The sequence below is a fragment of the Dysidea avara genome, chromosome 4 (genome assembly GCF_963678975.1).
Source record: "Dysidea avara chromosome 4, odDysAvar1.4, whole genome shotgun sequence".
NCBI lineage: Eukaryota > Metazoa > Porifera > Demospongiae > Dictyoceratida > Dysideidae > Dysidea > Dysidea avara.
In genome coordinates this window covers 16,443,358-16,468,412 of record NC_089275.1, presented here as the reverse complement: position 1 = coordinate 16,468,412, position 25,055 = coordinate 16,443,358, and the positions used below count along the sequence as shown (strand labels likewise).

Genomic DNA, 25,055 nt, shown 5'->3' with positions numbered 1-25,055 from the left:
GTTCACGTGACAATCAGTATATAATTAATAACAAAAGTTTCCCCCGTGCAGTGATCGAGTGAACCACTCTAGGAACCACTGCAATCTCCGAGAATCTGGGAGCATCATGAATGGGAATTATCAAGAGATCAATGAGACCGATCGCGATGATGAACAGTACAGTGATGATGAAGAGAAAACTTTGCTAGAGAGATTCCTTACCTGTTTAAAAACGTACACGATCGGTTCGTGCCATTATTCGCCCTTTGACGGTGAAACTCGTCGATTTCGCGACGCTATCAGGAAAGACGAAAAAGATATTGAGTTGCTCAGGAAAAGCAATGGCTCGGTCAATGGAGCATTACGTGAAGACCAGGAGAGTGAATGGAAAGGAAAGACTAGTCGAGCGGATAATGAAATGAAGACGAAACTTCGCTACCATTTTAAAAGTCATATTGAGAAGTGGAAAGACGAAACTCGAAGACGATTCCCATGGAAACTGACCCTACACATACTGCTTATTTTGCTGGTTACCGCACAAGTGAGTAGACTCTTGCACCTCATTTGAGAACTTAGTTATACGGCCCTCGGCTATAGCTAACTATATAATTCGCTATATAGCTAGCACTGAATCAGTTCGTTTGAGAGATACCACTCTCACAGGGTGTATAAGGAACAAGCTAGGGGGCATTTGTAATACCATATAGCTATCTCTGCAGTTTGTATGGCATGACTTAAGTATACAAGGTAGTTTTATGTGCCATAGCAGTTTAGCATGAGAGGTACAAGGTTTAGCTATTGAGCTAAATAATTATATACACCTCTGTAGCTACTTGAGGCTGTGATTACATGGTGACATGGAATTTGTTATCATGAAGAGCCAGTTAACAAAACAATAACTTAACAAAAAGTAACCACAAGAACACCTGGGTTTACCCTAAACACTGAGTACATTGGCACTGTACCACACCTGTAGTTGCAGCCAGCAAACAACATGGATTTTAGAGACCTTGCATTGGTAGCAATTAAGTTGAAGCGTCCTCTTAGTTTCAGTATAGAACTAGCTATGATTATCAAAATGCTTACATTCAGTAAAGTTATCATTATAACACTGCCATTAAGCAACTTGCATGGTGGCTGAGTGGGATTGCATTAGCTTGGGTAGAAATTCTTGGGTGGTTGGTATGTATGGATTAAACATGTCGATGTAGTTGCTTTTGATAATGATGATAATCACATTGCTAGCAAATTGAGAAACTGGCCAAATAACTGTAAGAAGTCATCTAACTACCAATACACCACCAGTTAGCCGGGACCCTGCCAAGGCCAGAAGTTGTCATTTGAGCTTGCCACATAAACTTAATGCTAAGTAGCATTGTAAGTGCATCAGCTCATCCGAAATATCTTGGTGATTTGGGTCACATTCTGTCCAAGCCAAGTGGGTCTCATCCACTTTACAAAACCATACCATATTTAAAAACGGGATACTTACTGTAAGTTAGCTCAGAATTATCTCAACAGGTATAAATAACTAGAGAAGGTGTACATCTTGGCTAAGCCACATCTGGGACAAAGTATTTCAAGAAGAATACGTCAGTTTATACATAAATACATGCACTATACTAGTAGTACAGCTCTGATATTACTTAACCCACTCACTGCCACAGCTGTCATATGGTGGAATCAGTTATAAACACCTACAAAACCACTTCCTAAGCACTCTGTAGCTTCTGTCGAACGTTTTAGTAGCCTTTGCGCTTATCCTGTAGCAGTCACACTCTCAAGTGCACGGGAACAGAGGTAACCGGTCCCTCATGCATGATTGTGGGAAAGATGACATGATACACTTTTTTGGTCGATAATAAGCATTGTAGACAATTCTTCAAAGTGATATTGGCAGTGCAGAGACGGGTATATAGGTCATAGTGGCATATTGCTACTTTTGTATTCCTTGAATTAGTAGCCTTGTGCATATATGCACACACACTTGCTCAAATGCCTGAAAGCCAGACTTGGAGATAATCGCTTCAACCATCAACAGGCTAGCAATGTCTGTTTTATATTATAAACAGTAATAGACTAATAAGTTTTGAAGTTTTTGTGTGGTTTTAGTTTTACCCAAGCTGGGTTTTTTTTTTTTTTACTTTAAAGTTATATAGTAGCTTTGTGGTTGCTGTAGTGTAAACCAAAACTCCAGTAATTGAATTCCTTGTTTTATAGTGAGTAATTTAATAGTTTATAAGGTTAGTTTATAGGTTATAACAGTTTAGAAGCAGATTGGAGTCGCTACAAATTTGGCAGTGAGAGGGTTTTAATAGCTTATTATTAATAACTAATAACTCCATATGGATAAAGCTATGTGGGATGTGCATATCCTATACAAAACAATACTAATGTGCAGGATGTATACAGTAGTAATTAGTGGCATCATTGAAAATCTTAAAGTAAGCCTTGTCATGTTGGTGAATGACCAAACTATATATTCATCACTGGAAGGCCAACAATGCTAATCTAGCTTTAGATATCTATATACAGCAACAGTAATTCATAATATTACATTTAAATGTATTCATTAGCACATGTATGGTCCCATTAGTACTATCAAATTTCTGAGACTGTACTAATTGTTACAAGAGGATCAAACCACAATTAAAGCTGGGAATTTTTTTTAAAAGCATTTTCACAGGTCCTTATTGGAGTTTAGCATTCACAATTATCTGTATTTGAAATCCAATTCTATTGGACTATTCGAGAACAATTTTCACTTATGTGCTATGAGACATATTGATCACTCTTAATGTATACAGTATATAGTTATTGTTTTCACTATATACATGTGGTCTTATATCTGTGTAGATATCCATCTATGCTATTGAGAAGTTCAAAGTGACAATGTTCCTGACAGAAAACACTGTAGCTTTCACTGAGCATTTCGTAATACCTGAGTGTGATAAACCAAAAGATACACTATACACAATGACTGAAGTATATGATCAAATTGAACATGTTGTTGAATCTGTAAGTGATTACGTGTTTGTTCCCCCATTGAGTAGAGTTGTGTTTTTACAGTAACTTTAATGAATCACTTATAACTTAAGTCATGCATGCAGTTGTAATCTTGTGATTAGTCTGGTATAGGGCAATTAAGGCTAGGATCAACATTGTGGTGGGTGGCTAAATATAGTTGTGCACTTACAATACAAGAAATTTCCTAGAAAAAGCACATGTGGGTTTCAAGGTGCTAATTAGTATACGTGTACATACAGCAGTTGAGGTTTCATTTTTGATTTCTCTAGTTCTATTATGTTTCAAGAGAACCTGTAAGCTCCTTTTTTTACTTCACAAATGAATCAAAGAGCAAGTATGCTGATTATCTGAGAATGACTGTGGACTACAAAGAATTACAAGACTGTTTTGATCAAAAAGTTCACTATTATCCATGTAAGTGAAGTTCTTATTGATATGTGACCATTAAGAATTTGCATGGATTATTGACTACTGATAGATCCCTAAAGGAATACAAATAGAGTAGCTGCAGCACTATTCCCAATTGTTATGTATTTGAATTACAGTTTCCTGCCCCTGCACTTTCTGGAGCCCACGATTCCTTCTTTCACATTACCATAACAATAAAACTAGTACCAACTATGACCTACACTGTATATACACCGACGCTGTAAGAGTATTACTTTTCTGTTATATGTATAGTTCAGGATTATGTATTAAAGTATTATATGTACGTATGTTGTAGTCCATCAATTTTATACCGATTAACTTTAGTAGCAATGTGTCCTTTTAATTACAGACAATGACAAGTATACAGTTATTACTCGAGATCTTTTTCTTCCTACTACAAACATAACAGAAGAGGAACCATGCAACATTACTAAACCTTGTTGTACCCTTGAGTACTGTAACTACACTGTGATGAATCAGGTGGTACATTTTATTAACAGGAATAACATTGACAGGTAAGTACTTGGTAACAATATATGTTTGCTGTGTACAACATCCCAAACTGTTTTATACAACATAAAGTCAGACCCAGTAGTTACTGTATGTTGTGTATGAAGTCTGTACATGTATCATGTGACATAGTTTTGTTTCTTCTTATAAGCTAATTTGCGTGCATGTATAACTATCAGGCTAGGATCTACTGTATAGTCAAAAATGCTATTTCATTTGAAATATTTAATTTAGTGCTGAAACTATTCCCAAATGCAATTAATAGGCAGTATTTTGGAAGAGATACTTGAGGAGAAATTCCCCAGGACACCCTTGGCATGACTTCATGCTGACAGTGTTTTCCCACAATGGCTCATTGTAACAGGCCAAAATTTTGAATGCTAGTTATGGACAGGTTAAGGAGTGTTACCTTAATTGTATAACCATCGTGATGTGGTTAGGCGTTTTAGCAGTAGAGCTGCTTTTTCCTGAGCTTAGTGTGAGTTTTGTGCATTCTGTAGTGCCAGCGTTGAAATGATATGTAGAAATATGAAGACTGTAAAGAAATGGGGGGGATGATTATCGTTTCACATTTGTTTATAAACTCGCTTCAAGTACCCTGTAATATTATGAAACAGTCTTATGTACAAAATAGCACAGAAGATGAAATGGTCTTCTTTACATAGCAGGGACAGATAAACAAATACATCGCATACATCGCATCGCATCCCGTCCCTTGTATTTGTTTGTTTATTTTTCCTTAATACCAATACCAGGCAACTGCTGATAGCCGCTTGACTGCCACCTTAACCATAATTCACTTTTAAATTACTTGCATGAGTATTTTAAAGTCACTCGTCACTTTCAGATTGTTAATGAATCCCTACTGTTTTACCCAGTAGCTTGCTTTTACAAAATAATTACATGGTACACATAATGCACTTGTGTAGACAAATCTAGAAGTGAATTAGTTTTCTTGTAATCCGAAATAAGGCATATGAATGATGGTATAACTGTGATAACACAGCTATGTGGGAAAATCCCCACATTAACATGTTACCACCATCTGTTCAATTCCAAAAATCTGTTCAATACCAAAGTAAAAATTTCCCAAAAAGTGATGTTAAACTACTTTTTATTGCTGGAACCCTCTTTGTCTGTTTATCTTGAGTGAGAAATAGTTTAGTGACATCTAAATATGTTCCTTCAGTATACAGTATCTAGAAATTACTGTATCACAGCTATGCTATAACAGGAAGATCGAGATTCACTAATACAGCCACATCTGTGTAATCTCAATCTTCCTGTTATCTCAAGTGAGTAATAGTTTTGTGACAACTAATATGTTCCTTCAATACAGAAAGTCAATACCAGGTATGGTTTCCTTGCATGAAGGAATAAAATGACCATGTAACAAAGGTAAAATTATAAGTTGGATTAAGGATCAAAGAAAAAAAAAGAAAAACAAGAGAGTGGCTAAAAGTGGTAAAACAAGGAAAGTTCATATACTAGTGGACATTGAATCCCTTGACGTCATTCTATAACCATGACTGAATTAGGGATTAAATGTCCACTAGTATATCTGCAGGTGTAGGCAACCTCCCTTGTTTCACCACTTTTTAGCTATTCCCTTGTTTCACTACTTTTTTCTTTGATCCTTAATCCAACTAGCTATTCTACACAGTACTTGCTTGTTTACGTTTTTATAACATATACAAATATGACAAATGAACCATGCATGCCATAGAAATAATGTTGCTTCAGAACACGTGCCCCAACAATCAATTACATAATAGAAAAGTAGATGGTTTCAGTTATGCTCCGCCAGTTACACAGCATTACAAATGAAGAACAGTACAAGAAACATCTCTGCAATCAATTCAGTTGCTACGGAAAATACGGGCGATAAGCATAATAACCGACACAGCCACAGGACGTTATTGTGATTTGAAACTTTGCATTGTTAGTAATAAGAACTGGAACACAAAGGAGGACAAAGGCAAGTCTATGATGCATGTATTGTACACTTTTCAGAAGGGTTTGGGGTTGTCTGAAGACATTGCTGGGCTTGGCTAACCAATTCTGCCAAGCTGTCGTGAAGGGAATTTGAGGTTGGATTTTAGAGTAATAGGTTTGGCTTGAAATATACAGTACAATACTGTATGATAAAAGGAAAGGCGAAGTACAGAAGGCAGACACCAATAACACATGCCACACTTGAGTTTGTAATTGTGCCATGTGCTGCTTTATTTGGCTTCTAGCCTTGCAGCTGTGGTCAGATGTCCACCCAAATAAATCATATCATATCATATGCGACTTTAACCCTAAAAGGCACATAATCCACTATAATGGGAGTATTAAAAAATGCATGGAAAACGTATGATATTAACCATCAACTGTATTTGTAACAGAAGTGTTATATTCTTACAGATATCAATGATAAAACTGGGTGGTAGCTCACAAGCTGGGACTCTCGTATATACACTATCTGGGAAATCCAAATATAAATCCATTAAATATATAGAAATCCTGAAATCTATAATTGCTGTTAAATATGGTTATTTTCATTTCCATCCGTTCTTGCATTAATTTCATGAACTTTCAGGGCAGCAACCAGCTAAAATTGACACTTCAGATGATGAGTAGGTAGCTACAATGATTACTTGGAGTAACTACAGTGTAGGTACATGCTGAATGTTTTGTGAATCAGCCATTAAATAGCACTGTTGTGCTCCTGTTGAGGCTTCTTTGGTTCCCTCTTGTTTACTGTTCCTGTTTCCTACACAAGTAATAGTGAGAACGCGAGTGACACATCTTCAGAAAGTAAATAAATTTTTTTAATTGTATTTATAAATACTTATTGAATACTTGCTAAATATTTTGAAATACTTAAATATTGGGACTCTCATACACAATTTTGGATTTTTAAAGCTTATGAGCTACCCCTCAAATAAACAGTTATTACTGTTTCTCCTCATGTTTCACAGTCTTCTTTAGTTGAAAATCCGTCAATTAGCAAGAATCACCATCAGCTCACTCACTCAAATGCTTAGATGTCAACAAGGCAAATAATATTGAATGACTTGCTGAAAGCGACACTGCTTGAACAGTGTCACAGTGGACCATATCAACTTGTAGATTGATGGAAACACTTTCCACATGACTAGAATCCTCAGAGTTTACAAACCTCAAAGACAACTTCTCTAAAACATTATGTAACTTTACACCCTTGTGTTTAAACCGTCATAACTTGGCAAAGGGGCATTAGAATTGGTAAAACTTGGATACCGTTTTATATTTTGTGAAGTCAGCATTCCCTAATTGTGAATCCGTGTGACCTTTCATATACGAGTTATTGATTGATCAATATCAACAGCCATAATAGTGGCTTATGCGGATACGGTGCATGCATTTTAAAGTTTTATGCCGCTTTAAGGGTTAAGGAAGAATCTTAGTGCATTGTCAAATCCAAATTAAAACCAAAGACCAAATATTGGATTTTAATAATCCCCAAAACCCAATTTTTGGTCTGCCTACCTGCTACTTGCCTACTGTTATTTTATGTGTAGGTTAGAGACCTAGAATGAGGGTCTTCTTGGATTTAAAAAACCAAGGAGAAAATTCCCAAGGTTTTTAAAACACGAAGATCTGAGAATGGGGTTTCTAACTATCTTAGATAATGGGGGTATTTTATGTAGGCATATTATGGGATTGGGTTATGTGTCATATTAAAATCATCACACAATGGCAAAAGAAGTGCTGAACATGTTTTTTGTCAAGAGTTTTGAGAAATCAAAGTTCCTATCTCTTGTTGGTACTCATTCAAAACAGACTTAGATCACAGTGATAGTTCCGATAATGTCACAAGTGGACAAGAAATTAACGAGTTATTATCAGTGTCTATCTCATCACAGCAGTGTTGAGAATATGTGTGTATAACAGTTTAATGCTGTTCGCTCATCTTGCCTAGAACATCCTAGCTTGAGACACCAGATGGTTGATGGTCACCCTAATCATTGATTGTGGTGATAGTGGTAAGTGCACAGCGCCCCACCACCTGATTTACTAAATAGAACAGGACCACTAAATTGTACACGCACTACTAAAATTTTAGCTTCTGGGAGGAAAATTAGGCATAAACTTGGGTGAACAGCCTATGGAGGAAGTTGGCATCCTGAGGACCCTGTGCTATCACATTCTCAGCTATATGAGAATGGAGAAGACTGCGAGCACTTCTGCAATATGAGTACATACATATTACTGCGCCTTTTCCACAGTACAAGCACACATCAATTACTGCTTATCTTCCGCAGTACAAGCACAAATTACTGTTCTACAGGCCTGCGTTGTTGCTCATCCTTAACATCCACAACTCAGAAAATCTATCGCAAACTAAATGAGGATAGACTGGTCATTCCTTTCTGTAGCAATAGCATAATAAGAAATCAATGGTAGCAAGTAACAGCATACTAGTGATGTACGGTATACTGAAAATATATTGATAATTCGGTAATTGTAGATATACCATGGTTGGCTCAATATCGGTATTGAAATATACTTATTTCGATAAATATCGCTGCATCAATACAATCGTCAAATCCGGTAAATACCGATAGTACCACTGTCTCTCGATATTCCGATGATCCTTTGATTCGGTATGGTAGTTAGTATATTATTGCAGTTACTGCCCGCTGCATGCAATGCCATTGCACTAGCGTATCCTCACGGGTTGCACTGAATTATTGGATTGCACCACGACACGTGCCACTTGAAAATGGCGTCTAATACAGAATCGGATCACAAAGACAAGGTTGAAGATGTGACGGAAGAGGTTGGGCGGGATGTTATGATTATAGAATCGATGAATGCAAAAGGGAAAAGTAAGGAGAGTGCTTTACTTTGAAAAGACGGAGGAACGCCTGGAAAGGACTGGATCTCACCGCTTGGCCAATTGTAAGGAGTGTGTAAAAAGTATTAAAGTTGTGAAGGGAAATACTTCAAACTTAATGAGCCACCTGAAGACAAAGTATTCTAAAATATATGAGGAAGTGAGACGGAAAACCGATGAAAAGCGCAAAAGTAAACAATCAAGCAGTCAGTCTAGTGTGCTGAAGAGACACGCACAGCAATCCTTACTTGGTATGGCTGCGAAAAAAACCAAGCTGGATAGCAGTAGTGCCTTACACAAGAAAATCACAAGAGGAATTGCTGGTATGATGATCCATTATTTTCAGCCATATTCATTTGTTGAAGATAGAGGATTTACAGAGCTGATGCAACAATTAGAACCTCGCTATCAGATTCCCCACAGGACAACATTTTCAAGATCTATTGTTCCTTCTATGTACAAGGAGGCAAGGAAAGAAGTTGAATCAAAGCTCAGTGGTGTAATGCAAAGCAAGAACAAGATGGCTCTGACAACTGACATGTGAGGCTAACGATGCCTATCTTGGACTAACATGTCATTTTTTGACAGCAGATTTTGAACTTTTGTCTCTGTGCCTAGCAGTCGAACCCTTCGCAGGGAGGCATACTGGTGTGAATATAGCTTCCTGTTTAAAGCAGATTCTTCGTGATTTCAGTATCGACCAAGCTGCAGTGTCTGCTGTAATAACAGATGATGCTTCTAACATGGACCTGGCATCACGCCTTGGTGAGTGGAATAGTAGGCATTGCTTCGGTCATACTTTGCAGTTGGCCATTGATGATGGTATTAAGATGTCCCCAGGAATAAGAGAGATGATTAAATCAACCAAGGCTATTGTAGCCTTTTACAATCGTTTGACTAAAGGTACAGAAAGACTGACAGAGCTCCAAGAACAACTGAGCCTGCCAAAACACCAATTGCTTTCAGACTGCCCAACAAGATGGAACAGCACCTATTACATGCTTACCCGACTTTTGGAACAAAAACCAGCAATCACTGTAATGTGTGCTTCGTCTACAGGACCAAGGGTGAGTCTTTCTGCTGCTGAATGGTGCATGATGAGTGAACTTATTCAAATCCTGCAACCACTGGAAGAAGCCACACGGGAGCTTAGCGCTGAGCAGAGAGTGTGTTGCAGTAAAGTAATCCCTTTGCTGAATACCTTATTGTTTGAGCTCCGCAAGAATGTAGTTGATGATGATGAGACACAAGTCTCCGATGATGATGAAACCCAGGTCCCAGAAACCAAGGAAGTAGTGTTCCTACCTCTGAGGAAAGCCAGCAAGTGGTTGTAGGCTTAATTTCATCAATTGAACGGAGATGGTTAAATTATGAAGAAGACAGGATTTACAGTATATGTGACTGGATTTGCAAAAAGGTACCTTTTTCACACACAAAATTTGACCCATATTTTGAACTTTAAATCTTCATAACGTTTTGATCATGGCATATAATTGCTTGAAATTTTCAATGAATGTAGCAACAGTATCTGGCTACATATTGATAGTAAGAGTAAGTTAATCAGTATAAGGAGTCAAGTGTTACATAATTTTGTTTGCTGGTATGTCAAATGTGTGGAAAAGGTACCTTTTCGCAAATCCGGTCACATATGTACCTTATTAGACCCCAGGTTTAAGGAAGTCTGTTTTAGTAATGCTGCTTTAGTCAGAGCCAAAAGATCACTTCTTTCCATTATGCGTGCACTTACACAAGGAGATTCAGTTACGTACAAGCAGTGCAAGTGTTGTCAATGATGATCAAGAAGATGTACCCATCAAGAAGAAGAAATGTTTATGGGACAGTTTTGATGAACTCAAAAAGAAGAAATCTACTGATTTATCAACTAATCAAGACAAAGACGAAAAAAAATTGTCATTATACTGCAGTGCTGAATACATCGACAGAAAGGAGGATCCTTTAACATGGTGGAAGGGAAACAAGAGCCATTTCCCTACCTTAGCAAGGATTGCAAGGGCGTACCTGGCAATACCAGCCATGTCAACTCCATCTGAAAGACCTTTTTCTGCTGCCGGCTACATTAGTTCCCAACGAAGATCTCACTTAAGTGGAGAAAACCTTAACCAGCTTGTGTTTCTAAACAAGAACTTGTAGTTATTGATTAAAATTTTCAGCTGACAATGCCATGATTATATTATTACATGATTACAATTATTTTTAATAGCAATTCATACATTAAATATAATTATTACAATATAATAATACCAATGTTGATACCGATACTGAAGATTAACAGCAATTATTGTACCGGAAAAATACCGACTGCCAAAATCCAATACCGCACATCACTACAGCATACAAGGAAACTCTTCCCCCAGCAAAGACTGCTGAGTATGGTAACCTGTTGAGAACAATCATGCATAAAACAATGTTCTAGCACACACGACGATGGAAGGGGAGGGAGGGCTTTTTTGTAAGCCGCAACTCACAGTTTAAAAGAATAAATTATGAAGTATGCATGCATTTAGATTCTGACTAATGCACACTCATGACTATTAGATTGTTAATGTTGGTCACTTGACTAACCTTTCTTGTGTGCCCTTGCTCGTAAGATGCCAGTCCAGTAGAAGTTCTTCGCCTCCCATGAACTGATGTTTGTGGTGGTGGTTTGGTAAATGTACTTTGCCCTGATTGCCATGTTTGGTTCTTTAAAATTATTTCTTTCTAGTTTTTTGAGGTCAAATGTCTAAGGCCCTAAACTTCTGAAACAATTCTCGATACTTGGGCCAGGAAGGGATTTGGCATCCAGAGGCATTCTGTGTGCCAAGTACCTTCTCTTAAGCCACATCTACGTTGGCAATATACTTATAAGTATATGGCTACCGTCTTAATTGGGTGCAGTACTATCACATTCCTCCTATCAGGAATGGAGATGCTGCAAGTGCAGCTAGAGCTGTGGGTAAGCTCTGCGTCAGAGCTGCCCGACCAGCATTGCCACCATGTGGCAGCATGCTGATGCACCCTCTGACATGTGTTGAGCTGATCCATGCTCATGAAGGAGCATGGAGCCAACACTCCAGCTGAGAGACAGCACAAATGCTAGACTGGAGCTCTCTGTGCACAAAGTGGTTGATGGTGCTCCCTGAGAGCGGCCCCATCAACACCGCCTTGAAGGAGCTGACATTGACCCATTGGGGAGTCGCACATCGACGCTCCTGTTTGAGTGGAGCTAACCCATGCTCGCAAAGGAGCATGAGGCCAACACTCCGGCTGAGAGACAGCCCAAATGCTAGGCTGGAGCTCTCTGTAGCCAAGGTGATTGATGGTGCTCCTTGAGGGCAGCCCCATCAACACCACCTTTGAAGGAGCTGACATTGACCCATTGGGGAGTCGCACATCGATGCTCCTGTTTGAGTGGCCTAATCTGTAGCTAATGAATACAACACAAGTTAGCCATACATATATGCACATATGCATCTGCAGTAAGGTGGCAATACACAGCATAAAATTACCTATTGAGCAATGGTATATGGAAACATAAATTTGTAACAGTGTACCCCATGACAGATTGTAGGTGTGAGGTCCTGATATCAGAAGCACATTGTAATTGCTTTATTTGCTGTTATTGATTGATTGATTTATAGCAGTTCTGGTACTACCGAGCCAGAGGTATGGCAGTAGGTATGAAGAGGGGGAGGGGGGGTGGGTGATGTTTTTTGTTGTCAAGCGTTAGCGTCAGCTTCTACTTCTCAATCACGTGTTAGTGCGCATGCGCAAAGTCACTATTCCTATTAGTGCATAGCTATTCTAATTAGTGTCCGTCAATCCCATTTGCTGTCACACTCTATGGTGGATTGTCTGGTGCTGCTGTCGTTCTCAACATTAACTAGGTTTAAAGGTATTTTAAACATTATATAATAAATTATTGAATGGAGGGTGCCCGCACAGTTTGCTTCCATTATTAACCTCATTTAAATTCTTTAAACTCCATTTAAAGACACAACTTGAGCTGATTACGATGGCAACTACTCATGGACCACAGTCACATTACAGATAATATAAAACCACTCTATATACAAGGAAACTTACTCACTTAAGTCCTTGATATGTCCTCAGTAGTAGAAGAAAGATAGAGACTTAAAGAACTCTAGAAAACAGATGCGCATGTACTAAACAGAATTTTCCATGATTTTTCTGCCAGCAGGTCTCTAAACATTTTAAAGGCCTACTAAAGTAGATTTGAAAGCCTCATTAGCATAGTGGTGACTAGTCGAGAGAAAACACAAATGCAATTTTTTTTGTTGATCTTGAATGGTCTGTTAGATTATTTGACTGTTCAAGTAGAGTAGCTAGGGAATTCTTTCGTGTATCTTCAGCACATGCAGAGTGCTCCAAGCAAATTATGCAAACCAATACAATGGTCACACCAATGCTGATATAGAGCTTCATCATTTTTTATGTACAACAGGTAATTATGCAGCTCGTTACAGTGAAATTGCTTCAGTGGGATCACTGGATTAATTGTTTTGTTTCTAGAAAACTATTACAGTACTATTGTACCTGTGCTAATGGTTTTCCACAATGTCATTTGTTACTGTTGTGTGGTTGTCATATCTGATTGCAGTGACATTGCTTACTTAAGCATGCTATAGTCATGCAATTTTAATCCCTCTCTAAAGAACTTTTCAGATGGTTTTTAAATACAAGTTAGGTACTGTACTTACACTGTACATGATCTCCTTGTGATGGGGGTGTGCCTATACAAGTTTCACAGGTCCAGTCACACATTAAAAATACAGAGGTGTTTTCCCTTCTTCATAGTACAGAGATGTATACATTATGTACACAATTATCGGATTCTCTCTTTATTGTTTTTTAGGGTACAAAAAATCCAGTTTGAGTTTATACTAGCTACTGTATACTACAAAGGTGTAATAGATGATTACAGTGCAATAGATGCTAAATACACTGTTAAAGTGATAATGAACAATCAACTACAAAGCAGTAATGTTCATGTCCATGTTGAACTATATCCCGAACTGTGGAGATACTGTACCAGTACTATAAGGACCAGTACTATTCTTGATGTCATTGTCATTATTTTGTTGGTGATCACTGGAATGATTTACTTTTATTCTATATTTAACACTGTGAAATTATCGACGGTATGTTTGTGTGCAAATGTAATTATGGCATGTATGGTAGATAGGTCAGTGTTGAAACTGGGACCTGGATGACCCACTGAACAAGGTAGTAATCTGGGTCAGACCAATAGCGGCATACACAGAAGCCATATGTTAACAAAGATTCTTTTAAAAATACAGGCTATGTATTTATCAAACAGTAGTACAGGCAAACTTTATTTATAGGTAATTTTATACATAAAGTACCGTACATATATGAAACAGTGCATGGCTCCAACTGGACGACTATAGTAGTATTTTCCATGCTGTATTAACACTTCCCCAAGGAGTGATCAATGAAAAGTAGTAAGGATGAAAATAGTTATTTGCTCTAATCTGATTGAATATCAATGCTCTAATAGTGCAGTCCCTTTATAACTGCTCTCATGCTCTACTCCCCTTCATTACATTCATTTTGCTCACCAGAAGAGATTGTTTCAAAACTCAAGAAGGTATATGTACACACGTTAACATCGTCATTAACCATCTAGAAAGATACTCAGTTGCAGAATCTAGATGTGAATGAGACCAGGTTGATCCAGATGACATGACCCGGTTCCAAACTTGCAATAGAGCCACTTACGTATGTAACTGAAAGGTGTCCAGATTTGCACTTATCACATTCAAGCAGCACGGATCAAAGGTTATTCTGCTTGGATTACAAATAATTATTTGGATCATTTATAATGTTGACCCTTGGTGCTATTGTTACAAATCAAATACATCTCTCATCAGTACGTCATAGTCCTATTACTCATATCACTGGTATAGGGTACTATATTATTGTCATCATTCATTATTGGTGACCACATTTAAGAGGCAGTTGTATATGCTGTAGGCATAAACAGCAATGAGTTGTATTGTAATTGATTATCATTTCACTTACCTGAGTCCATCCTAATCATATGTGGTAATGGTATATTGAATTGTTTAGGTTGCCATGCAAATTGAAAGCTGTCGATTGCCATAAACCTTTACTTGGCTAATAAAATAAGTGGTTTAGGACAGATAATGTTGTTCTTCATAATATGGAGATAGTTTAGGTGAAAAAATTAGAAAGCATTTTTTATTCTTTGCTACGCCGTTGTATTATACAATTGCAAGGGCTCGTGTAAATCTACTACAGTGCTATACTTATTATTGTAGCTGTTTTTATATCCATTTAATTTTTTAGGATGTTGCATTACATTTCAAAGCCTATCATGGTAAACGTCTGCGTTGGTCAGAGCTCAGTGTACTATTCAACAAGTGGTATATATTGGCATTTATTGCTTGTGTTGTACTGGTGACAGCAACGATAATCAAGATACTGACTGACTATAAAGTATGTTCTGTCTACTGTATTAACTATAATGTACTACAGTTTATACAACGAAGTACTTGCTTTTGTGTAATAAGAGTATGTGATTATATTGTAAAAAATAAATCACAGTTTTTACCAATTTACAACTATACTGAAATTCTTCACCAATGCCTTCAGTATATGTTCACTTCACATTAAGCTACTGCACTTAAAGAAGTGAAACCAAAACTTTTACTGTATTGCAAAAGGTTTGAGCAAATGGCTAACTGCAGCAAGTGTTTGGTCTACTGTGCCTTCTGATATATGTTTGTCGTATAGCTATGTATTATAAATGGTAGCTGCATTCAGACCATACATATAAATGCCATTTCAAGGACTTATTGTGTATATGTATTATATGTGACCTAGTCATGTCCTGCCTCTAATGTTTTCTCATTTGTTTTAATGTGGTACTTTTATTTACAGAGATACATTTCATTTCCATTGATTGAGGCTGACAGTATTTTACTAGCATGTGGAGTTTTTATGCTGTGGTGTGGTCTGTTCGGATTTCTCAAATACTTTGAGACTTTAAATGTTAGTATACATGTGTGAATTATGGTACTACTGTATGTATATGTACAAGAGTTGAATTACATGTGGATGTTCTTCTCTTATAGGTTATGCTGATTACAATTAAACTTGCATTCCCTAGTGTGATGAGATTTGCTGTTTGTGTATTGATCTTGTTCGTGTCATTTGTGTTGTGTGGTTGGCTGGTGTTGGGACCCTATAGCCTTAGGGTGAGTATGGCTGATGTTGTAACATACTGTATACTTTCCTATTGCAGTTTAGAGATCCTATCACTACATCTGAAAGTCTTATTGCCTTTCTTAATGGTGATGGCCTCTCCTCCGCTTTCTCAGCTGTATCGGTCGGCACTGCAACTGTATCAATATCAGTTGCAATATTCAACAAGATTTATATCCTTATTTTTGTCTTTATTTTCATTTATGTTGTTGTCAGCTTGTTTATTGGAATATTTGCTCAGGCCTATAATTCGCTATCGGTAAGTGCTCATACATATTATGTGATGTTAGTTTGTATTTACATTATAGTGCATACTGTGCATATAGGCTTGTGGCAATTTTGCTGGCATTATTTCAAGTACAATAAGCTAGTAAAGACATCGAGCATTATGCTAGCATAATTAGACAATTTTTCAAAATATTAAAATTTGGAATCCACACCCACAAAATAAAGATAAATGAACACACTACACATTGTTACTGTAATTTAAAAACATGTACTTTTCCAATAAAGCAGTCAGGTCACTCTGAAACTCTCTAATAAATCAGTGTACTCTCGAACATGATCTTGATTTTGAGATCATAAAAGGCTTGATTTTTGACCATTACTCATTAAGATAATAGGCCGTTTTCAAAGTATAATTGGCTCAAGTGTTTTATTCCCACAGTACACAAATACTCAGTTATACAACTGAAGTGCTCTGCTAGTCCATAAAGCCTGCATGCAATATACATACGTAGTTTATAGACTTTAGCTGAGCCTGCAGCAAAGTACTCCCAATCTTTTATCCTTTATAAAGTTCTTTCATGACAATTCTAGTTAGCACATAACAGGAAAGTTTACATAGTTACCTAAGTTTTGTATGCACTCTTCATTCCTTTCCACAAAGTGCTTTTAAAAGCAATATTTTATCCTTGAGCAAATTGGGTAATGCGTATGTAACTTGCCTGATTTGTTCTTATGATTATTAGTGACAATATCATATGTAATGGTTTCTAATAGGATAACTGGAAGGAGCGTTCGCGTGGTTATGTATGGGACTGGGCAGATGAAGAAGAACAACAACAAATGGAAGATTTAACTAAAAGTTACCCATTTCCTTATCCACGTATCCGCAATAGTTGTTCTGCTAGCTCCGAAAGTATTAAATCATCAATTAAACATGATGAAACCTCCATTATTTTGTCTAATGCAGATAAATTTGATACTAATACAAACTCCAATCCTGTTAATGGTTCGATTCCAGTACCAGTGAAGCCAAATGCCCAAATGCAATATTTGACCACTTTTCAAGTTAATCATGATGATGGACATGGGTTGAATGTACCAGATGTCAGACACTACTCTACTACTGTGAAAAGTATAGCTGCAGAACCTCCTAATGCCAGTAAAAAAGAGATAGCTAGAGCAAGATCTAGACTTCTGTCCAAAGTTGCAGTAAACAATGTGTAAGTATCTTCTGGTCTTGTACGTATATATACCTTATACCGTAACTGTTTATAGTACTTTTAGTTGTTCTACTACTGTATATGAACATCATGTATAAATGTAAGTAAAGCTCAGCAGTGTAATATCTGGGACTCTGAATGAATCCAAAAGGCTTTTATAGGACTGTTTCATGATTTTTTCATTACCACACATCCCCATAAAGAGAGTGAATGTACATATCAAGTTACCAACCTGCAACTATGCATGACTTAAAACCATAGAGTTGAAGGAAGTGTTGAAGGAGGTAATGGAAATAAATATGAGCATGGTCACAAATAAAGGTCTATTAATGTTTCAGTATAACTCTCAGTATTTTCCACCCTGTTAAGTCTTTACACTTCACAGCATGTAGATGTGACGTCTACCAATAACTATGTATGCATGTGAACAATTAATGTGTATGCATGCATGTGTGCATGTGCATATGTGTGTATGTGCATGCATGCATGTGTGTGTGCAAAATCTGGTAGTAGTGTAGTACTGTACATTTTGTCCTAGTAGCCGAAAGCATACTGTAAGTCAACCACTAGCTGAAACATACTATTATGTATTTGCTATTAATGCATCAGATTTGTAATAAAATTTTAGAGGTGTTGTATAATAAAATAAAAACTTTGGCAAATTTGTCAAATAGGGCTTCAATCACCAAAGTTTTTTCTGCCAATTTTTTTAGTGGTAATCACATGAGCAGATATAGCAAGACCACGTTGCATTGTTAAAAATGATTGGTCCTGCAATATTATGTAGCTACGTACCAAGAGATAAGAAAGAAGGCACAGTTCATTGTCACATGAGGAATCTGACCAAATTTTTTGGTATATACATGATAACCTGCTGCATGGGATCACTGTGCTGGTGTGTGAGAGTCACCGTAAAATTAAACATTGCTCTCAACATTCATAACACCACCAGCAAATGGCACAGTACTTTTTTGTAAAGATAGCATACTTATGTGCTCCATTAGGTATTAAAGCGTATGTACATTAATTAAGGTGGAGTCCCCATCCCCAAAGTTTTTTTCTGCCAACTTTTCATCATTAAGATGCTTTTTAATAATCAGAGTGTCATTTGGTGTTGAGTAGAACGGAGTACCGTATAGTAAAAAAGTTTGGCAAAAATCCGCTATTGATAGACTATAGAAACGGGGAGGAGAAGGTGGGATTATTGTTGAAGGCTTGAAACAGATGTAAAAGATACTCTAATAGAGACTTCAAACATTTTATGCTTTGACTACTGACATGAATTACCAACACACAAATAATCTAAAATCTCAGAACTTTAAAATGGTAATTGTTCCTATGTTTCGTACATCCCTTGAAACTCCATTGTGTAACTTTCATTGCCAAAGGCTTATTTACTACCTCATGTAGTAATCACACACTGTACATAGTGTAATTATACTGTGGTGATGTTGCATACAGAGGTTGTACATAAAATATTGGGAAGCAGTAATCTGGAATACGGAATAACGGAACAGCGGAATAATCTAACTTTACATTCTAAATATTATACTATTATTTATGCTCTCCTCTATAGTGTTTATACACTCCTCACCTCATAGCAACTCTGCTGAGAACACTATTGTGATAGCAAGAGATCCTCAGGCACTCATTAAATAGAATGCAAACAAAACTATCTATTCTAGAACAAACAAACTAAGCTAAACTACTTTCTAAGACATTTCACTGCAAAACTACAAGTTCTTTGTGTTATGGTAATTTGCTTTTTCATTGTAAAATAATTTTCGTGTGCAAAACTTGTAGGAAAATATTTTACATGAAAATTTTATGCAAGATTAAACTACTCTAATAGAGCAGTCATTCACATAAATCATACAAAAATATTTTACATGAAAATTTTTATCACGAAAATTTTTTGCACAAAAATAAAGCGAATTATGGTACTAGGTGTTCATACAAGTGACCGCCCAAATTTATTAGAGTAATACCGTACAAAGCTACGGGAGTTTACAGTAGTGTTTGACTTTAGAATTTGTTTTAAACACATTTGGCGATGAATGACTAACAGAGTTAAGTAAAGTAAATTACATTTTTTGAGGTGGAGTGTTTTGTCACTAATAAATTGGGAGGACAGTTACTCGTGTGTGACAGCTGGTATAGCAGAAAGAGCTTTCTATTTTGTGTATTGAAATGTTTTAGAAATAGTATTAGAAAGTAGTATAGCTTGATAGTTTTGTGTGCATCCTATTTAAAGATCACCCCGGGCATACCCTGTTATCGTGATTGTGTTGTCAGCAGAGTTACTATGAAGTGAAGAGTGTGAAAATGCTTTAGTGATCATAATTAAGTTAGAATCTAATTTTCTTTTATCTTGTTCTTCTGCTGTTCCATATTCCAAGTTTTACTGCTTCTAAAATTTTGCTACACCATTGTATTTGGAGACCCACAGAATATCCCAGAAATGTAAATACATGGTAGTCCAGTCTCTTATGTCAAATTTTAGGCAATATCGTGATTTACCAGACCAAAGCTCAAAACTTGGCACATTTATTCCTTAGGATGTATAAAGTGATTTTAGAAGGGGTGCCACCATGAACTCACCCTGCACCCCTTTGTACGACGACATCCTCACACAATTTTTGTGCCCCATCAGAATTATAGAGGTTTCCCTACAGTTGTTCAACATATAAGCAACCTCTCTTAGTGTCTACAATTTTTATGGTATCACAGCATAGCATGGTCTTTTTCTCAATGCCATTTTAAATCAAAGTACATGTTTACAGGGTATTGCTGCATCGTAATATATGATGGGTGATAGCTAAGTTATAATCCAGTGCATATGGGAGAAAAGGTATGTATATTCTAAAGACCAAACTAGGTGCATGTAAAATTGATACATTGCTCATATACCCTATTGCTACCACTTCTACCAGTCATGGTGCATGCAGGTTTAAAACCAAAACGTGTGCATGATGCGACTTATATATCTTAAAAATAATGTAGAAACTTATAGTACAAGTTTTCTTTTTTGGATTTAATATATAGTTACTGTGTACTGTCAATAGGGCTGCATGACAGCTCCTTGTACTACCAAATCATGACACACCAATTATCCTTGACATACTATACAGCAACAATTAAGGGTGCACATAGAATGTGGTAGTGTTACTGTGACAACATTGTATATACGTAAGTAACAGTTGAAGTTAAGGAGAAGGGTGGTAACTAAAATACTGCATGTTTGAGTGTACTGGGTATCCCATAGGCATTATCACCATTTTAGCAATGTGATTTGGACAAGCAGTGTTTTGATGTGCGTATGCTACTGTACATCTCTTAAATGTATACAGAAGTGGTCTCCTATCTATTACAGGTAGCCATAGTTTCCACTGTACAGTTGTGAATAATACCACATATCTAACTCAGGCTCTAATAATGATTTCGGAAATGCAATCTGTAGTATGTATACGTACTATAATTACGAGTGGAAATAGGGCTACTTTTGCTCTTATAACTTAGTGCAAGCTATGTACTTTCTTTAAATGTTAAAATTTAGAACAAGAGTATTAAGTCGAAACTAAGCTACTGTAGTGTATCAGACACTGATATAGAAATCAACCAAGGTGGGTGGCTGGCCCAGATTTTAAGATGAGAGTCTTGAATGTCTTGGTAGTTACATCAGGGACATCTAGCTAGTACAGTGAAGCACATAGCTAGTAGCATGCCCTTGTGAACATAGTAAGGCCGGGCAAACTTGATTAATTGTTTCTCATCCCCGCCCGCATCCCTTTTTACCCCACCGCCTCTAATTTCATTATTGCTGTTATCAATCACGTGCACACATATTTTGATGCGAGGAAGGCTGGCTATCATTTTACAGCAAAGCAAATGTAACTTGCACCTCAGAAACGGTGTTAGCTAATACATAAGTAATAGTTCTTAAAAGGCTTTAGATAACCTTTATAACAGACAGCTTGATTTGGAGTATTTTCTTTACTAATGAATAATGAAAAATGACCCCCCGCCCACATGGAAATCTGAATTTTTGTGGATGAGAAACTAGTAATCAAGTTTGCCTGGCCTAATGTATTTTGTAATCCCAGTACAGACTGATCATGAGTTAACACCAGTGGTTAAAACAGGCTGTAATACACCAGTGGTTAAAACAAACTGTAATACACCAGTGGTTAAAACAATTAAACTGTAATACACCTGTAACAGCTGTGCACAGACTGCACATTCCTCTCTGTCATATGTGATGTGTAGGAGATGATAGTTTAGTTTTGCTCCATTGAGTTTAATACTGCCCATGATCATAGATAAATTCATGTATACTGCTACCATCTATTGTAAGGTTATAGCCAGCTAGCATTAGAATCTGATGCAATGCAGGGATTTGTATTAGTTTATATTGATATAATGAAATTGTTTGTAATCAGTAATATTCAGCATTATTAAATAATGCATGTCTGAGTGGCTGCAAGGCCATGCATGGCGGGTGGCTAGCCGCCCCATCCACCCCCTCTGGATCAGTCCCTGTGTATACTGACTGAATCATGCATGGATGATATCTGACCAATTTTAGGCATTTAATTGGGTATTAGGTCACCAAAGATCAAATTAGAGGAGGTGTGGATCTTTATTTTAAAAACTAACTTTTATGTGGTACGTTTCATGCTTTTTCCAAAAGTGCACGAAAAGATCTTAAAATCCTACCTAAAGTGCATTTTCTAGGAAATAGAAATGTGTAAAATATAGTGTAATTCTGGAACCCAGGAGGTGAAGTATCTGGTAAACAGGTGGTGCTCTATGTAGCCAATGTAGTGGAAACATGTACATGGCTTTCATTGGAAAATAAGTAACAAGCTAATATTTGAAATTCTTCATGAATAACCATGTTCAAATTTTAGCAATTTTAATTGTATAGTTTTGTTTAAGCTATGTATCTTTATACAGAGACATAATTTATTTCAATGAAACTGATTTTGAGATGTATGGACTACTCACTCACAAAAAGGAATTATTAAAATTGGGAATGTGTTAAGGGAATGACGACTTATTCAATAGGGTAAATATAGTAGGTTTTAATTTTGCGGATTGTCCAACATAGCTGTCGTATATACGAAGGGGTGCAGTGCAAGTTCATGGTGGCACCCCTTCTGAAATCACTCTGTATACCCTAAGAAGCCACTGTACCAAATTTGGTGCTTTGGTCCAGTAAATCACGATCAAAACCATAAGGAACTGGACTATGGTGGAAATTGTAGTCTAAGAAATAACTGATAATTCTATTCTGTCACAATTAGGCTATAAACTTTATTGATTTTTATCATGCAGTTATGTACTTGTTTATACTGTATCAAAAATTCTCTTACAAGGTTTCATTTAATTTTTAATGTAAATAGAATTATACTTACATGTTGTTCTATGCCTAGGAGTAACACACTGGAGGAGAGTGACGTGTGACAATACTTCTAAATTTTGCAATTATAGAACTACATAATTGTATATATTTATACCTGACGAACTGTCAGTATTTATGTATGCTTTCTAAGAAATTAGCTTTTTATGAGATGTACAGTACACATATAGTTTTAATGACAAAATACTGTACCAGTTTCATCAACTTATTTACTTGCTGTAGAAATACATCTTTCCACATTCTATGTACTTTGTCAGGGGTGGCTCCAGGAGGGTTTCTGAGGTTCCGGAAACCAGTCATGTTTAGATTAAGATACTCTAATAGAGTAGTCAATCACTCTAATAAGCAGTCACAGTATTCAGAGCAGCAGTGTAGCAAGTTATTAGCTACATGTATCAAGAAGTTATTTTCAGCAGGCAATTAATCACCTAGCTTCTTTTTTTTTTTGGTCTTCACCAAAAATCTAGCTATGCATGTTTTTGATCAGAAACCAGTCACCAAAAATCCTGGAGCCACCTATGTTTCTACATTGTACTGTAGATTCTGTAGTGATGACATGATGGTTATGTCATGGTTGATGATTGTACAAATCTATAAGATGATGTTAGACTAAAATGACAGCCAAGAGAAGCAGTAATTGGACTGAGAAACAAAACATTTCCTAGCAGCCAACTCAGATAAAGGCTTATATACCATATAATTTTATGATTTACCATAAATTATTATCTTTACTTGTAGTTTAAATGTGGTCATGGGACTGAGTCAACAAATACAATGAAACATTTCCCTATATGCTGAACATACGTATACTGAATATATAGCTTGTATTGCTAGCTATATATATATCAAAATATTCATTGCTTTTTTACTGTGCTTCAAAATTTGTGATTGCTCTGTTAGAGTGTTCCATCATATGCCATAGCTGTTGTAGACAACTCTTCAGCTATGAATTTTTCCTCTTAACAGATTAGTACAAATGAATGGCAGTACTATTTTTTTTCTGAACTTCCCCATATATATTTGCTCTTGTATGAAACTTTTCCACCTCAAAACTTTTACATAAGATGGTATACACTGGATGTTCAATTATAGAACACTAACCTACATTAAGGGTTTTAGCTCCATATATGCTAGCATGTATTGTGCTGGTTTTGTGTGGTGATGGTGTGACAGTGCTTCAAAGTTATGATGTTCAAATCATGTCAGTACATGTGTTACTATTAAGTGTTTTAAACTTCATAATCACAAATGACATACACTGTGAAGTGACCACTCTACGTTTTTCATATAAGAGTTATTTCATTAAAATAGTTATAGTTAGAAAATCTGTTAGATGGCTTGGAATTAAATAAAGAAGAGAAAAGTTGATACCTTGTTTCTAGACTTTTCGATAGTGTTTGACAAGCTCCCCGATGTAGCTTTGCTCCTCAATATAGTCAACTATGGATTGTACCTAACCCACAAGTGCTAAATTTAGTGGAAGAATGCAGTCAGTAATGCTTGAAGGTCATAGTGGTGATTCAGGTTACTATCGGGTGTCCCACAAGGTCCTGTTTCAACCCTTGTTATTTACTTGTTATATACTATCTACAATCAAAGTCAAGCTATATACACAGATGTCACATATACTGCAATTAATATATAGATAAAGATCATCTGGCATACAGGAATTTAAATGCACACACTTATTCAGTGACCAAATTACTGGATAATGTCATATTTGACCCATCTAAATGGGTTTATTCAAGATGTTAAACAGACATTCCCTTCAACTACTAATTATTGCATTGGCCAGCACCAGACATCACATGTAACATACTGATCATCGATGAGCATTTAAAATGAACCAAACATGGTGACAGAATAGTAGCAAAAGCAAACACAACTACTCAGTGACTTTCTCAAAAGAAGTCTCAGTTCTTGTACCCCGACAGTTACTATTGTCCAGTTGATAATACTTGTACAGCTTTGGGCCTGTATATATAGCTACACAAGTAAATTTACTGTATATTTAAGATAAAAGGTTTGGTAGACTGGTACCAATTGTAGAAATAGATATATTGTAGTTACGTATCTGCATCAAGTGCATAGCACCCATGTG

At 36.6% G+C, this 25,055-nt stretch overlaps 1 protein-coding gene across 2 annotated transcripts; it reads left to right on the top strand.

Moving 5' to 3' along the window:
- The first annotated feature begins 37 nt into the window (after nt 1-37).
- Nucleotides 38-23,181, top strand: LOC136253321 (mucolipin-3-like). 2 transcript variants are annotated; one of them, XM_066045967.1, is made up of 12 exons: nt 38-520; nt 2,836-2,997; nt 3,276-3,420; nt 3,785-3,950; nt 13,689-13,974; nt 15,167-15,316; nt 15,761-15,871; nt 15,955-16,077; nt 16,125-16,343; nt 17,087-17,532; nt 22,489-22,609; nt 22,968-23,181. In XM_066045967.1, exons 1-11 carry the CDS (start codon nt 107-109, stop codon nt 22,574-22,576), a joined length of 2,310 nt encoding a protein of 769 aa, XP_065902039.1. In that variant the 5' UTR covers nt 38-106; the 3' UTR covers nt 22,577-22,609; nt 22,968-23,181. The 2 variants fall into 2 exon arrangements, with proteins under 2 accessions (XP_065902039.1, XP_065902040.1); XM_066045968.1 differs by lacking the exon at nt 22,489-22,609.
- Nucleotides 23,182-25,055: the final 1,874 nt, after the last annotated feature.

Bases quoted from the DNA above. Each gene is read 5' to 3' on its own strand.
- LOC136253321 (XM_066045967.1), top strand. From the start codon at position 107: ATGAATGGGAATTATCAAGAGATCAATGAGACCGATCGCGATGATGAA. The intron at 521-2,835 runs GTGAGTAGACTC...ATATCTGTGTAG, and splicing joins TTTTGCTGGTTACCGCACAA to ATATCCATCTATGCTATTGA. The intron at 15,872-15,954 runs GTTAGTATACAT...CTTCTCTTATAG, and splicing joins AATACTTTGAGACTTTAAAT to GTTATGCTGATTACAATTAA.